Below are 11,805 nucleotides of genomic sequence, written 5' to 3' on the forward strand. Positions count from 1 at the left end.
GCAATCTCTACAATCCCCAAAATCCACAGGCACCTGGCCTCTTAAAACCACGAGTTAGAGTTAGACACTCTCCACCGGCCAGCTCTGCCTTCAGGCAGCTCTGTGCTTTCACTTCCCACTGGTCACACATGCTGCTTTCACACATCCCCTCCATCTACCTTTCAGACAGCTTGCTCTTTAGCTCCATTTCCCAGTGGCTTTTGGGCTTTCCCTGGATCCCCTCCTCAGGCTGCTGACATGCAATCAGTGGTAGCTGTCCTCAGCAAGGCTATATGCACAGCCTGTGTTCTTCATTGAAATGTGCTATGCAGCAGAAGCCAGTTTCACACTTCACTGTAATTGGCAACAGATTTGATGAGGCAATTACAAATTCTTAAAGGGGGGGTTAGTTTTTTTTTAAAGGAAGAGTTTTTTTCCCACATTAAAAAATGGGAAACACTATTATGATGGAGGGAGTGAGAGCTCTATATGATTACACAATAGATGGATTAAAAATAGAACAATTAAATGAGGTAATAATTAACTTAGATGGTACTTTAATGTCAATTATAAATACTATCAGTTTGATAATTCTTGTTTTATCCTTAAAATGTTAGTTGATATGAATGACAAGATATAGCCCTTAGATACAATGCAAGACCTATAACTATTTAGTAAAGGAAATAATTCAATTTTGACTAATAAGTTGCAAGCCTTAGAAAAACTTATTAAAACAGATAATAGAGATATTCAGACACAGACAGAAGAATTTAAAGGAGAATCAACCCCATCATTACATTATAAAATTAGAGAGTAATAGCCCAAGGTTATCAAATAACCATCTTTAATTTATCTAGTTATCTCATCGGAACAAATGCCAAATGATAGGTATCCCCAAGGATATGTAAGATCTGACTGGATTCCAGTGGAAACGTTAGGTTTGAGTTGATTTTAGGAAGCTATAATTTCATAGGGTATGTATTCACCTTTTGTGAAACAGATAATAAATTTATGGTCAAATAGTAAAAGAATTGTCCTACAAGCCTGGAAAGACTTGGTTACAGCATTATTGGAACCTGGTCCTCAATTACAGTGGAAGATCTGGTGAAAATATAAAACTAGACCATTGAAAAATGAAGTAGGGTTAGAAGTATTAAAATTTCCCAAGACAAACTTCTTGGAGAGGGCAATTATGCTGATGTAGAAAGAAAGTCTATATATGTTGACAACATCTGGCTATATGCCATGCAACACCTTTGAATGGTTGGGACAGAATTGAAGATGTCAGAAAGAGAAGTGAATCATTCACTAAAGTTACAGAGGGCCCAAAAGAAACCTTAATGATTTCTTACAAAAATTAACTTAAGCTGTAAACAGAATACAACAAAATTAAGAGCTATATAAAAAATAATGGAATCTCTGGCTTTTGAAGATGCTAACACATAATGATAAAGGGTAATTAGGCCATTAAAGGAAAGATCAACACCATTGGAAGAATGGATCTGAGATTCAGTAAATATTGAACGTTATAATCACGATGATGCTTGGATAGGAGAGATAACTTTCTCAGTCAGGTGATTTAATTGTGGCAAACAAGGTCACCTAAAAAGGAGTTGTAGACAGGGCATTTCTAGAAACAATGTTCTTTCTAGGAATAATCCAAACAGAAGGCACCTATCTTCTTGAGTATGCAGAAGGTGTGGCAAATGCCAACATTGGACCAATGAATGCAGATCAACAAGGAACACACAGGATAATCTTTTGCCACTAGAAAATGCCTTGGGGACCTATCACAGGTCCCCATGTCAAATTTAGTTCAATAATTCCATCACCATAGGAGAAAATCCTCCCCAGAAAAATTAAAGGACTTAATGCCAATTGTAAAATACCGTACTGCTCTGGATGATAGAACAGCTTTAGAAGATAAAACAAAAAAAATTCAGGAGAAACTGTTAAGAAAATATTTTGGCAGACATTTATAAATCATAAAAGACCAAAGATAAAGGTAAGAGTGAGTACATGACTTTGTAATTGAAGGACTTGTAGACATGAGGCAGATGTAACAATAATTGCACCAGAATCTTGGCATCCAAATTGGCCTCTTCAGGAGTTAAATGTTCTGCATTTAGAGACTAGAACTTTATCTCAGGTTAAAAAAAAAAGTTCAAGCCTAAGTGACTAAGACTAGTTTACTGTGACATTAGACCAGACTACAACAGGATTTTTTTTTCATTTTATTATTATTATTATTATTATTTTACAACACCATTCAGTTCAACATAATAGCCACAGATTCCCCTGTTCTCCCCCTCCCGCCCACCCCTCCCCCAGCCCACCCCCCCATTCCCACCTCCTCCAGATCAAGGTCTCCCCCGAGGACCGGGGTTGACCTGGTAGACTCAGTCCAGGCAGGTCCATTCCCCCCTCCCAGGCCGAGCCAAGTGCCCCTGCACAAGTCCCAGGATCCAAACAGCCAACTCATGCAATGAGCCTAGGACCTGGCACCAATGCACAGCTGCCTCACAAACAGATCAAGCCAAATGACTGTCTCACCCGTTCAGGGGGCCTGATCCAGTTGGGGGCCCCTCAGCCTTTGGTTCATAGATCCTGTGCTTCCATTCATTTGGTTATTTGTCCCGGTGCTTTATCCAACCCTGGCTTCAACAATTCTCGCTCACATAAACCCTCTTCTTTCTCACTAATTAGACTCCCAGTGCTCCACCAGGGGCCCAGCCGTGGATGTCTGCATTCAGATTCCTCAGTCCTTGGATGGGGTTTATGGCACCACTATCTGGGTGTCTGGCCATCCCATCACCAGAGTAGGTCAGTTCCTGCCGTCTCGCGACCATTGCCAGCAGTCTTTTGCGGGGGTATCTTTGTGGATCTCCGTGGGCCTCCCTAGCTCTCTGCTTCCTCCCCTTCTCACCTTCTCATGTGGTCTTCATTTACCATGGTCTCCCACTCCTTGTTCTCCCTCTCTTTTCCTGATCCAGCTAGGATCTCCCACTCTCTTTCCCTCGACTGTCGCCCCTCATTGTTCCCACTCATGACCAGGCTGTTAATGCAGATCTCGTCCATTTCTCAGTGTCTTTTTTTTGGGGTCCTGTACAACAGGACTTTTTACATGGTAGAATTTACAGAACTGGAACAAGGTTAAAAACAAAGTAAGTCATTAGCAGTCACCATTAGCTGTTTCCCAACTTTGCCTACTGTTGAGAGGAACAAGGCTCATAATCTCAGGAAGTAAGAGAAACACAAAGCCTAGGGGGTGGAGGGAAACTATCGTCACTGGAAGATCCTGAAAGCCTAGGGTTAGAATATCAGACCAACCAATCCACCCTCAAGATGTGAAGGAAGCTTGAGGGGTACATCTATCACAGCTGTTGCTCATGCTGAGGTGGAGTTTTCTAGTGAAGCAGCTGCTTGCAGTCATCAATGATAGATTCACAACATGCCCCCATGGTTGGGCGTGTTTGCACATGCCCAGCGGACCTGGACACTTCCGCCTAGCCAGTTCCAGGTCAAAATAGCCATTTCCGGGTCAAGGTTCTCGAGTGACCAGGATCCCGTGACTTTGCATGGTTGCGTAAGAGGGCACAATGCAGCCATGTGATCTGTGCATTCGTGGAGTAGTTTCGTGTCGAACTGTGTACGTGCGTGTGCCACCCAGCCTTTATAAGCCGGTGCCATATTCCTGGCTCCCCCTTCTTCTTCTTCTTCTTCTTCTTCTTCTTCTTCTTCTTCTTCTTCTTCTTCTTCTTCTTCTTCTTCTTCTTCTTCTTCTTCTTCTCCTCCTCCACACATATGTCTCTCCCACAGGCCTGAGCACTCGTCTGTCCCTTTTATCTTAATAAAACTCTTGTTTGTGGATTCTGTCGTGTTTCGTGACATTTCTTTGCAGGGTAAGAGCACCGCTAAATAACTAACAATCCATGCTCCTGTAAGTAACACATTGACCTATAAATTGCCCCAACAAACACACAGATTTACTAATCTCAACTTGGGTGGAATCGTTTCTTTGGTTTGTCATCTGGAGTGAACGTATGTCTGTTCATGTTTTCCCAGGAAAAATTACACATTAGGTCACCTTATATTTCTGCAAATGATGAACTTTGACCCAAAATTTTGTAATAAACTAAACATTTCAATCACTATATCTCTAGTTCCATTGTTGTGTTTTATTTGTTATATGTCTTTTATTTGTTTATATGTTATATGTTTATAATTTAACTTCTAAAAGATTGATAACATTCCTTGGTTAATATTGTGGTACTGTATTCCAGGCCCTGAGTCCTATCTTATCAAAAGACCAGAGTGTGGAAAGGCAGAGGCTCTTGTACCAAGCAACCAGCCACACTGATCCTTTGAGAAGTTGCCACTTATGAAGTAGAAGGTATGTGTCTTAATTCAGACAAAAACAAACAAACAAACAAACAAACAAAACAAACAAAAAAATGTCATCTTGCTCTGGACTCTAAAGCACTTCTAGCTTCTAAGGGATTCTTGTATTTGTTCAACTGTCCCAGAATGTTCATTAATTTTGGTGTGAGGTAAATGTCAGTTTAAACTAAAGGTGACTTAAATGCCATAGGCCCCTGAGAGTGTTAAAATAAGAGTGTTCATGAATTAATGGGCATAATGGACGCTCGTTCCACTAGCAGATGAGAGTCAGCAGCCCACTTTTCCTCATCCACAGGCTGGGATACCAGTCCTTTCTCAGGCCAGTAGGTCACAGCACATAAAGGAGAGACACTGGGTTATGAGTTATAAAATGAGTTGGTGTTATAATTTTAAATGTTCATCATGTACGTTGATTGTACTTGGACCACTTCCCAAAATAATATAATTCTAGCACAGTGGGAGTGTGTGTGTGTGTGTCACAGAGCCCAGAAACAGGATTAAGAAACTTAGGGCATTTTTCTGTCTTCTTTTTCACTAAATTTGACCAGCTCAGAAAATGTTATTTAAATCCTGAAGCAATTTCTTGATCTTGCCCCTTGCTTGAAAAACAAGTACAGTTAAAAAATGAATGAAAGAAAGAAAATTTAATAGCGAAATAAAATGGGGCAAAATATTTACAATGAAAGTTAAATCTCTTGTTAAAATTCTATTTGATCATTTTAAGTTACATGTCAGTCTTTTGTCTGTGTGTGTATGGTTGATGATTTTGAAATCATAGAAGGGCATCAGATCCCCTGATCTGGAGTTATGGATAGTTGTGAACCACCTACCATGTAGGTGATGGGAATCAAACCTGGGTCCTTTTGTAAGAGCAGCCCATGTTCTTAACCACTGAGCCATTTCTCCAGCCCCCAAGGTTAAATCTTGTTTCAAAGTTTTATTCATCCTTTACACTAGGCTATTATTACAAAATTACTTGCATAATAGGATCCAAGGGGAACTAACTGTGTTTATATCAATAATGATTTCAATTTTCTTACATTTAAAACTGTAGCTACTTGAATTGGAAAGATGAGTCAATATTTGTGGTGGTTTTTCTTTTAATAAAAATGTCTCCCATAGACTCATACATTTGAATACTTAGTCATGAAAGTTAAAAAGGTTTAGAAAGATTAGGAGTATGGCTTAGTTGGAAAAAGTGTGTCACAAGGTGGGCTTTGAGGTTTCAAAAGCCCACACCACCACACCTAGTCTCTCTCTGTCCAAGAATCAGGATGTAGCTCTCAGCAACTACATGAGTCCAATGCTCCGGTGGCATGATGATGATGGCCTAAGTCTCTAGAATTGTAGGCAAGTCAATCAATTCTCAATTAAATGCTTTCTTTATAAAAGTTGACTTGGTCATGGCGTCTCTTCACAGCAATAGGACAGTGACTAAGACAGAAGTTGCCACCAGAGGTTGTGACAGACATGCTGTCTGTTTTAGGAATATGGAAGAATTTGTGATGTTGGACTAGAAAAGCAGTTGCACACTTTAAGTGAAGCTTAATAAGTCATCCTAGTACTAACATGGAGGATAGTAATGAGGGCAATTTAAACTGCCTGGGTCCAGATCAAGAAATCTGGGGGGAGGGTGGAATATTAGTAAGAGGCCTAGACACCATTCCTGAGATATTTTGGCAAAAAGTGTAGCTGCTTTCTACCATTGTCCTAAAAATCTGCCTGAGGCTAAATTGATGAGTGTTGGACTAATAGTGTTGCAGAGCAGATTTCAAAAGAGCCTAGCATGACTGTTTCAAATGGTTGTTAGTGGTCACTCTTATGCAGATATACAATGAAAAGGAGTAAGCTAGACTTTTACACAATGTACAATTTGAAGAAATAGGAAGGACCAGGTAATATAATATAGCTAAGTTCAGTGCTTAAGGACAATTTTTTTTTTTTTCAAAAGGTCTGGTGCTAAGTGGAACAAAGGGAGTGGTGACTTTGGGGGAAAGACACCACTCAGCTAAACTTCCAACTTGTGAAAGGGAATTAAAGAAAAGCTTAAGCAGTGAAGAAAACCACCACCAACAGAATGCTGATGCAAATGTAATTGAAAGTGTGGACCAAGTTCCAGCCCCAGCAAGGAGCAGAAGCTGATAGTTTAGGCCACATGGTTCAGGCTTTAGAGTCAAAGATATAAGAAAGGGGTTGGGGATTCTCCCTCCTTATCTCAGGAAAGCTGCCAAGATCAGGAGATTTCTAGGGATATCTTTGCATGGAGGCCCAGAGAGGCCAATGAAAAAAGCTATGGAGGTGAAGTCTGGATTGTGTTGGAGATCCTGAGATGCCAGAGTCATAGAATACCTGCAGAGAAGAGCTGCAGACCAGGTGTGGAGTCAGCCCGAGAGAAAACAGTGCTGCAATCCAAAAAGCTGGAAGGAGTTGGATTTCAGAAGAGTACTTTGACATCAGACATGGAGATGCAGAGTTTGGAATTTGCCCTGCTAGTTTTCCTGCTCTCACTATATTTCCATTCCTCCCTTTTGTATGTTGATGTATATACTGTGCCATTGTATTTTGGAAGCTCTTTATTTTTTGATTTTGATTTTGTGGGGGAATGGTTGTAGCTAAGATATTGCCATGAGTCTCAGAAAAAAAAAAATTAAACTTTGGACTTTTATACTGTTGAGACTGTGATAGACAATGGTGACTTTTGAAGTTGGACTAAATTCATTCTTGAATTGTTATATGGCTAAAAGCCTATAGGGGCACCAGGGAGTGGGATGTGCTGGTTTGAGTGAGAATGGCCCCCCACCCCTTCCTGTGGGCTCATATAGTTGAATCCTTAGTCCTCCAGGGAGTGGAACTCTTTGATAGGATTAGGAGGAATAGAAAGTGTGGCCTTGGAGGAATTTGTGTCATTGTGGGTAGGTTTTGAGGTTTTAAAAGCCTGTGCCAGCTCCCCCTCACCCATCTGCCTGGATACAGCTCTTGGCTACTGTTCCGGGGCTGTGTTTCCTGCTGTGATGATAATGGAGTAAGCCCCTTAAACTATAAGCAAGTCCCCCCAGGACTGAGATCGACCTGATAGACTCAGTCCAGGCAGGTCGGGTGGATCTCAGTCCTGGGGGGAGGCTTTGCCCTGGAGGAGGTGGGAATAGGGGGTGGGCTGGGGGGAAGGGGAGGGGAGCAGGAAGGGGGAGAACAAGGGAATCTGTGGCTGTTATGTAGAACTGAATGGTATTGTAAAATAAAAATGCCTTGGTCATAGTGTGGCTTCACAGCAATAGAACAGTGACTAAGGAAATGTCTTACAGAGGACCTGACCACAGTTGGGTTCTCAACACCTACCTCAGGCATTTTCAAGAGATTTAACACCCTCTTCTTAACTCTGAATACACCTGAACTCACATAACCACATACCTATTCACATATACATGTAGAAACAAAGTTTTGAATAATATTAAAAATAAATAGGGTAGTTCGAGTCCTCAATGATGCCCTGGAGTCCTGCGATACCAGGTGTGGGTCCTACCTACTCAAGAGTGACAAGAAAGGGATCGACCCCTTGCATATTAACAGTGATTGCTGTTAACTGTGATGGTGATGGTCATGAGGATCTTAATTGAAGAACAGCGCAGTGGTCACAGAATCATGCCTAAAAAGGTACATCAAAATCATGTGGTGGTTTTTCAAACTTAAGATTCCTAGCCCTGCCGGAAGGAAAGAGAACAGCACTCCTTTCTCATCCTCCTAATCTCTGTGCACCCAGCATTTTATTTTGAAATACCTCTACATATACACTTAATGCTAAGTGTTTCCAGTGGGAGGTCCCGCTTGAGGCCTTGGGGAATAAATGTCAGCCATTCTGTGCTGGGGAACTTTAATGGGGATGGAGTGAATGCAAGAACGTGAAGAGAGAAGATGAGCTAAGTCATATAAAGAGTATGAAGAAATTAAACCCAGAGAAGTGGTAGTGAGTGCATTCTGATTTGATGGTCAAGAGAGCACATCTGGAAGGAAGCACATCTGGAAGGAAGCACATTTGGAAGGCAGGAGCTCGGCTGAGACCTGCATGACAAGGAGCCAGGAGAGTCAAACACAAATTCTGTGGAGAATCTTCAAGAGAAAGGCCTACAGGGAGCTGGAGAGATGACTCAGAGTCCAAGAGCACCCGTGGCCTTTGCAAGTTCAGTTCCCAGCACCCACATGGTGGCTCACAACTATCCATAACTCCAGTTCTAGGGGATCCAATGCCCTCCTCCAACCTCCATAAGTACCGGGCCGGCATGTGGTACACAGACATATATGCAGGCAAAACACTTACACAAATGAAATGAAAATATTTAGAAAGAGAGAAGACTTCAGATTTACCATAGTAGTTTTCCTAGTGACTAATTTTGGAAGAGATGGCCAGTCAGTACCTGGAAGTTGAATTTATATTGTGAATCTTCAAGAAGTACACACAGATGTTGAAATAGATTCCTGTCAGTGATTTCACAAACACTGAAAGTGAAAAAATATTTATCTTTGAAGTTCCAAGCCAAATGGCCAGACAGGTCTCCTCTGTGAAGTTGTGTAAGAAGCCTCTGAGGAAAAAAATTTCTCTTCGTAACTGAAGGAAGAACTGAGAAAAGGAATAAGCGGAGAGTGTCATCCCATAGACCACTGTTCAGAAATTCTTCAAGTTAAACTCAAATCTGATGTACCAGAACCAACCGGTACCTCTGTTGTTCCCTATTGAGACAACTTGCCAAAATGTCCAGTTCAAAGGCTCCTTAGTTCCCTTTGACGGTGAAGTAAAGACATTTGTAGATGGACGCCACCATTAGTCACCTGCAGTCTTCAGAGAAACCATACAAAGGAACCTGTAACTGTAATGACTCCTGGAAGGCGCTTATCACAACCCAGATGGTCAGCTCAAGAAACCCCCCGCTTCAGAGACACTATACAGATGTGGTCAGTGTGGTGAGAGCTTCACTCAGAACTGATGCTTCATCAGAGAGACCGCCTGAAAGGAAAAGCCTGTGGGTGTGAGCCTTGTGGGTCAGGCCTCACCAGGAGCTTGTCTGCTGTCCACCAAGCAGTCCCCATGGATGGGAAACCGTACAAGTGTGACAGGTGTGGGAAGGGCTTCACCAGGAGCTCAAGTCTGCTCATCCATCATGTTGTCCACACAGGTGAGAAACCGTACAAGTGTGAACGGTGTGGGAAGGGCTTCAGCCAGAGCTCCAAGCTGCACATCCACCAGAGAGTCCACACCGGAGAGAAGCCCTATGAGTGTGAGGAGTGTGGCATGAGCTTCAGTCAGTGGTCAAACCTGCACATCCACCAGCGTGTCCACACAGGAGAGAGGCCCTACAAGTGTGGGGAATGTGGGAATGGCTTCAGCCAGAGCTCAGACCTTCGAATCCACCTCAGAGTGCACACTGGGGAGAAGCCCTACCACTGTGGCAAGTGTGGCAAGGGCTTCAGCCAGAGCTCCAAACTCCTCATCCATCAGAGAGTGCACACCGGGGAGAAGCCCTATGAGTGCATCAAGTGTGGGAAGAGCTTCAGCCAGAGCTCCAGCCTGCACATCCACCAGCGGGTTCACAGGAAGGACCTTCACTGAGTAATGAGTCCGCTCAGGGTTTCAGGATACTTTCATTGTGAAGATAAATGTTTCATGGCCGAGGGCAGAGATCAGCATGGATAAAGCCCTGGGTTTGAGTTCCACTACCCACCCCACAAAACTTCCAACTTAATACTTTGTACTTGAAGGAGTGTGTGTGTTCATGTAGAGAGGATACACGTGCTGTGCAGATATGTACATGCATGTTTGCACATGTGTATGGAGGTCAGAGGACATCTTAGGTGCTCAGATGTTTGTCACCTTTTTAAGACTGGGATCAGTCACTTGTGGTATGGAATGTCACTGAGTTCCATGATCTACCTGTCTCCACTTCTCAGCTCACCCTGGCTAGGATTACACGTTGTGATACCACACCCAGCTTTTGTATGTGGATTCTGTCTCAAGCTTACAGGACAAGAGCTTTACTGACTGAGCTATCTCCCCATGCCGCGGCTTAAATACTTTTGAACCTTTGTATTCCTCAAAAGACAGAGATAGTAAGGGTTATTCAGATGTAATCCCTCACAGGAAAAAAAAAAAATCAATCCTTCATTAAAAGTATCTGAGCACCCAGCACATTTCATATTCTACAATGAATGGATAATTCTTGTTTCTCAGATGGGTAGAGTGTACACTGCAATTCTGCTAGTGTTGTTAGAAGTATATTCCACAATTTTAACTGAAAGAACTTTGTTTTTTTCCACGCACAGTATGTTTCCTTTGTTCATATTCTCTGAGAAATTGAATTCACATGTCCTTTCAATAAATAAATAAACAAATAAATAAATAGATCCCTAAATATGCTTACTGAGTATGCCTACGCCTCTATTTTATAATTTAAAGACTTTGGACACAGGAAGTTAAGTTGTACCATGGTTTGCCATGACAGTGGCAAATTTAGTTTATCTATGGATAAAACTCCCCTTTACCCTGTTCAAAAGTTTTGAAAGTTGTATTATTGTTTTTTTAGTTTCACTTTCGTTAAGAATGTAATTTAAGTAATGTAATATAACTTCAGCTTTTCATGCTTTCAACAGTGTTCCTTGATCCCAGATGATAGATTCACAACAGGCCCCCACAGTTGCGCATGTCTGGCAGACCTAGACACTTCCACCTAGCCAGTTCCAGGTCAAAATAGCCATTTCCGGGTCAAGGCGTCTTGCATGACCAGGACCCTGTGGCTTTGCATGGTTGTGTAAGAGCGCGCAATGCAACCATGTGATCTATGCGCATGTGTGGAGTAGCCACATGGACCTACAGCGCATGCGCCACCCAGCCTTTATAAGCCAGCACCATATTCCTGGCTTCCTTCTTCTCCACACACGTGTCTTTTCCACAGGCCTGAACATGCGTATCTGTCTCTCTTATTTTAATAAAACTCTTATTAGTGGATTCTGTCGTGTTTCATGACATTTCCTCACAGAGTCCACACATCTTCAGTTTTATGAAATTCCCCATTCATCCCTTGAGACTCTGTCTCCCCTTTGGCTTAATTTAGATACTATCAAGGTATATGGAGAAGTCCAAAGACCACTTTCTTATCAACTAAGCATAACTTTTGATTAATTCTTACAATCTATTTTTATCATATTTATTCCCACTTCGCCCTGTAACTACTCCTAGATCCACACCCACCCACCCCTGGAAATTTCATTTCTTCTTTTGTCTTTTTAAAAATAACCCAACAATTTGTACTGCTCATATACTGATGGGTGTTGGACCATCCACTAGAGAATGGTTGACATACTAGGGACCAGACCATTAAGAAAGCTGACAGAGAAGCATGGCAGCAAAGGGCTTTCATGATGGCAGGGTCAGGAACCCAA

At 42.1% G+C, this 11,805-nt stretch overlaps 1 protein-coding gene across 1 annotated transcript; it reads left to right on the forward strand.

The window, feature by feature from the left end:
* Positions 1-8,687: 8,687 nt before the first annotated feature.
* LOC102919605 (uncharacterized) lies at positions 8,688-9,979 on the forward strand. Its single transcript, XM_042257902.2, has one exon. The coding sequence runs from the start codon at positions 9,356-9,358 to the stop codon at positions 9,977-9,979; it is 624 nt and encodes a 207-aa protein (XP_042113836.1). The 5' UTR covers positions 8,688-9,355.
* Positions 9,980-11,805: the final 1,826 nt, after the last annotated feature.

The sequence above is a fragment of the Peromyscus maniculatus genome, chromosome 11 (genome assembly GCF_049852395.1).
Source record: "Peromyscus maniculatus bairdii isolate BWxNUB_F1_BW_parent chromosome 11, HU_Pman_BW_mat_3.1, whole genome shotgun sequence".
In the NCBI taxonomy this organism is placed as follows: Eukaryota; Metazoa; Chordata; class Mammalia; order Rodentia; family Cricetidae; genus Peromyscus; species Peromyscus maniculatus.

What these genes read in the sequence shown, in the direction of transcription:
- LOC102919605 (XM_042257902.2), top strand. Translation starts at nt 9,356, where the DNA reads ATGCTTCATCAGAGAGACCGCCTGAAAGGAAAAGCCTGTGGGTGTGAG.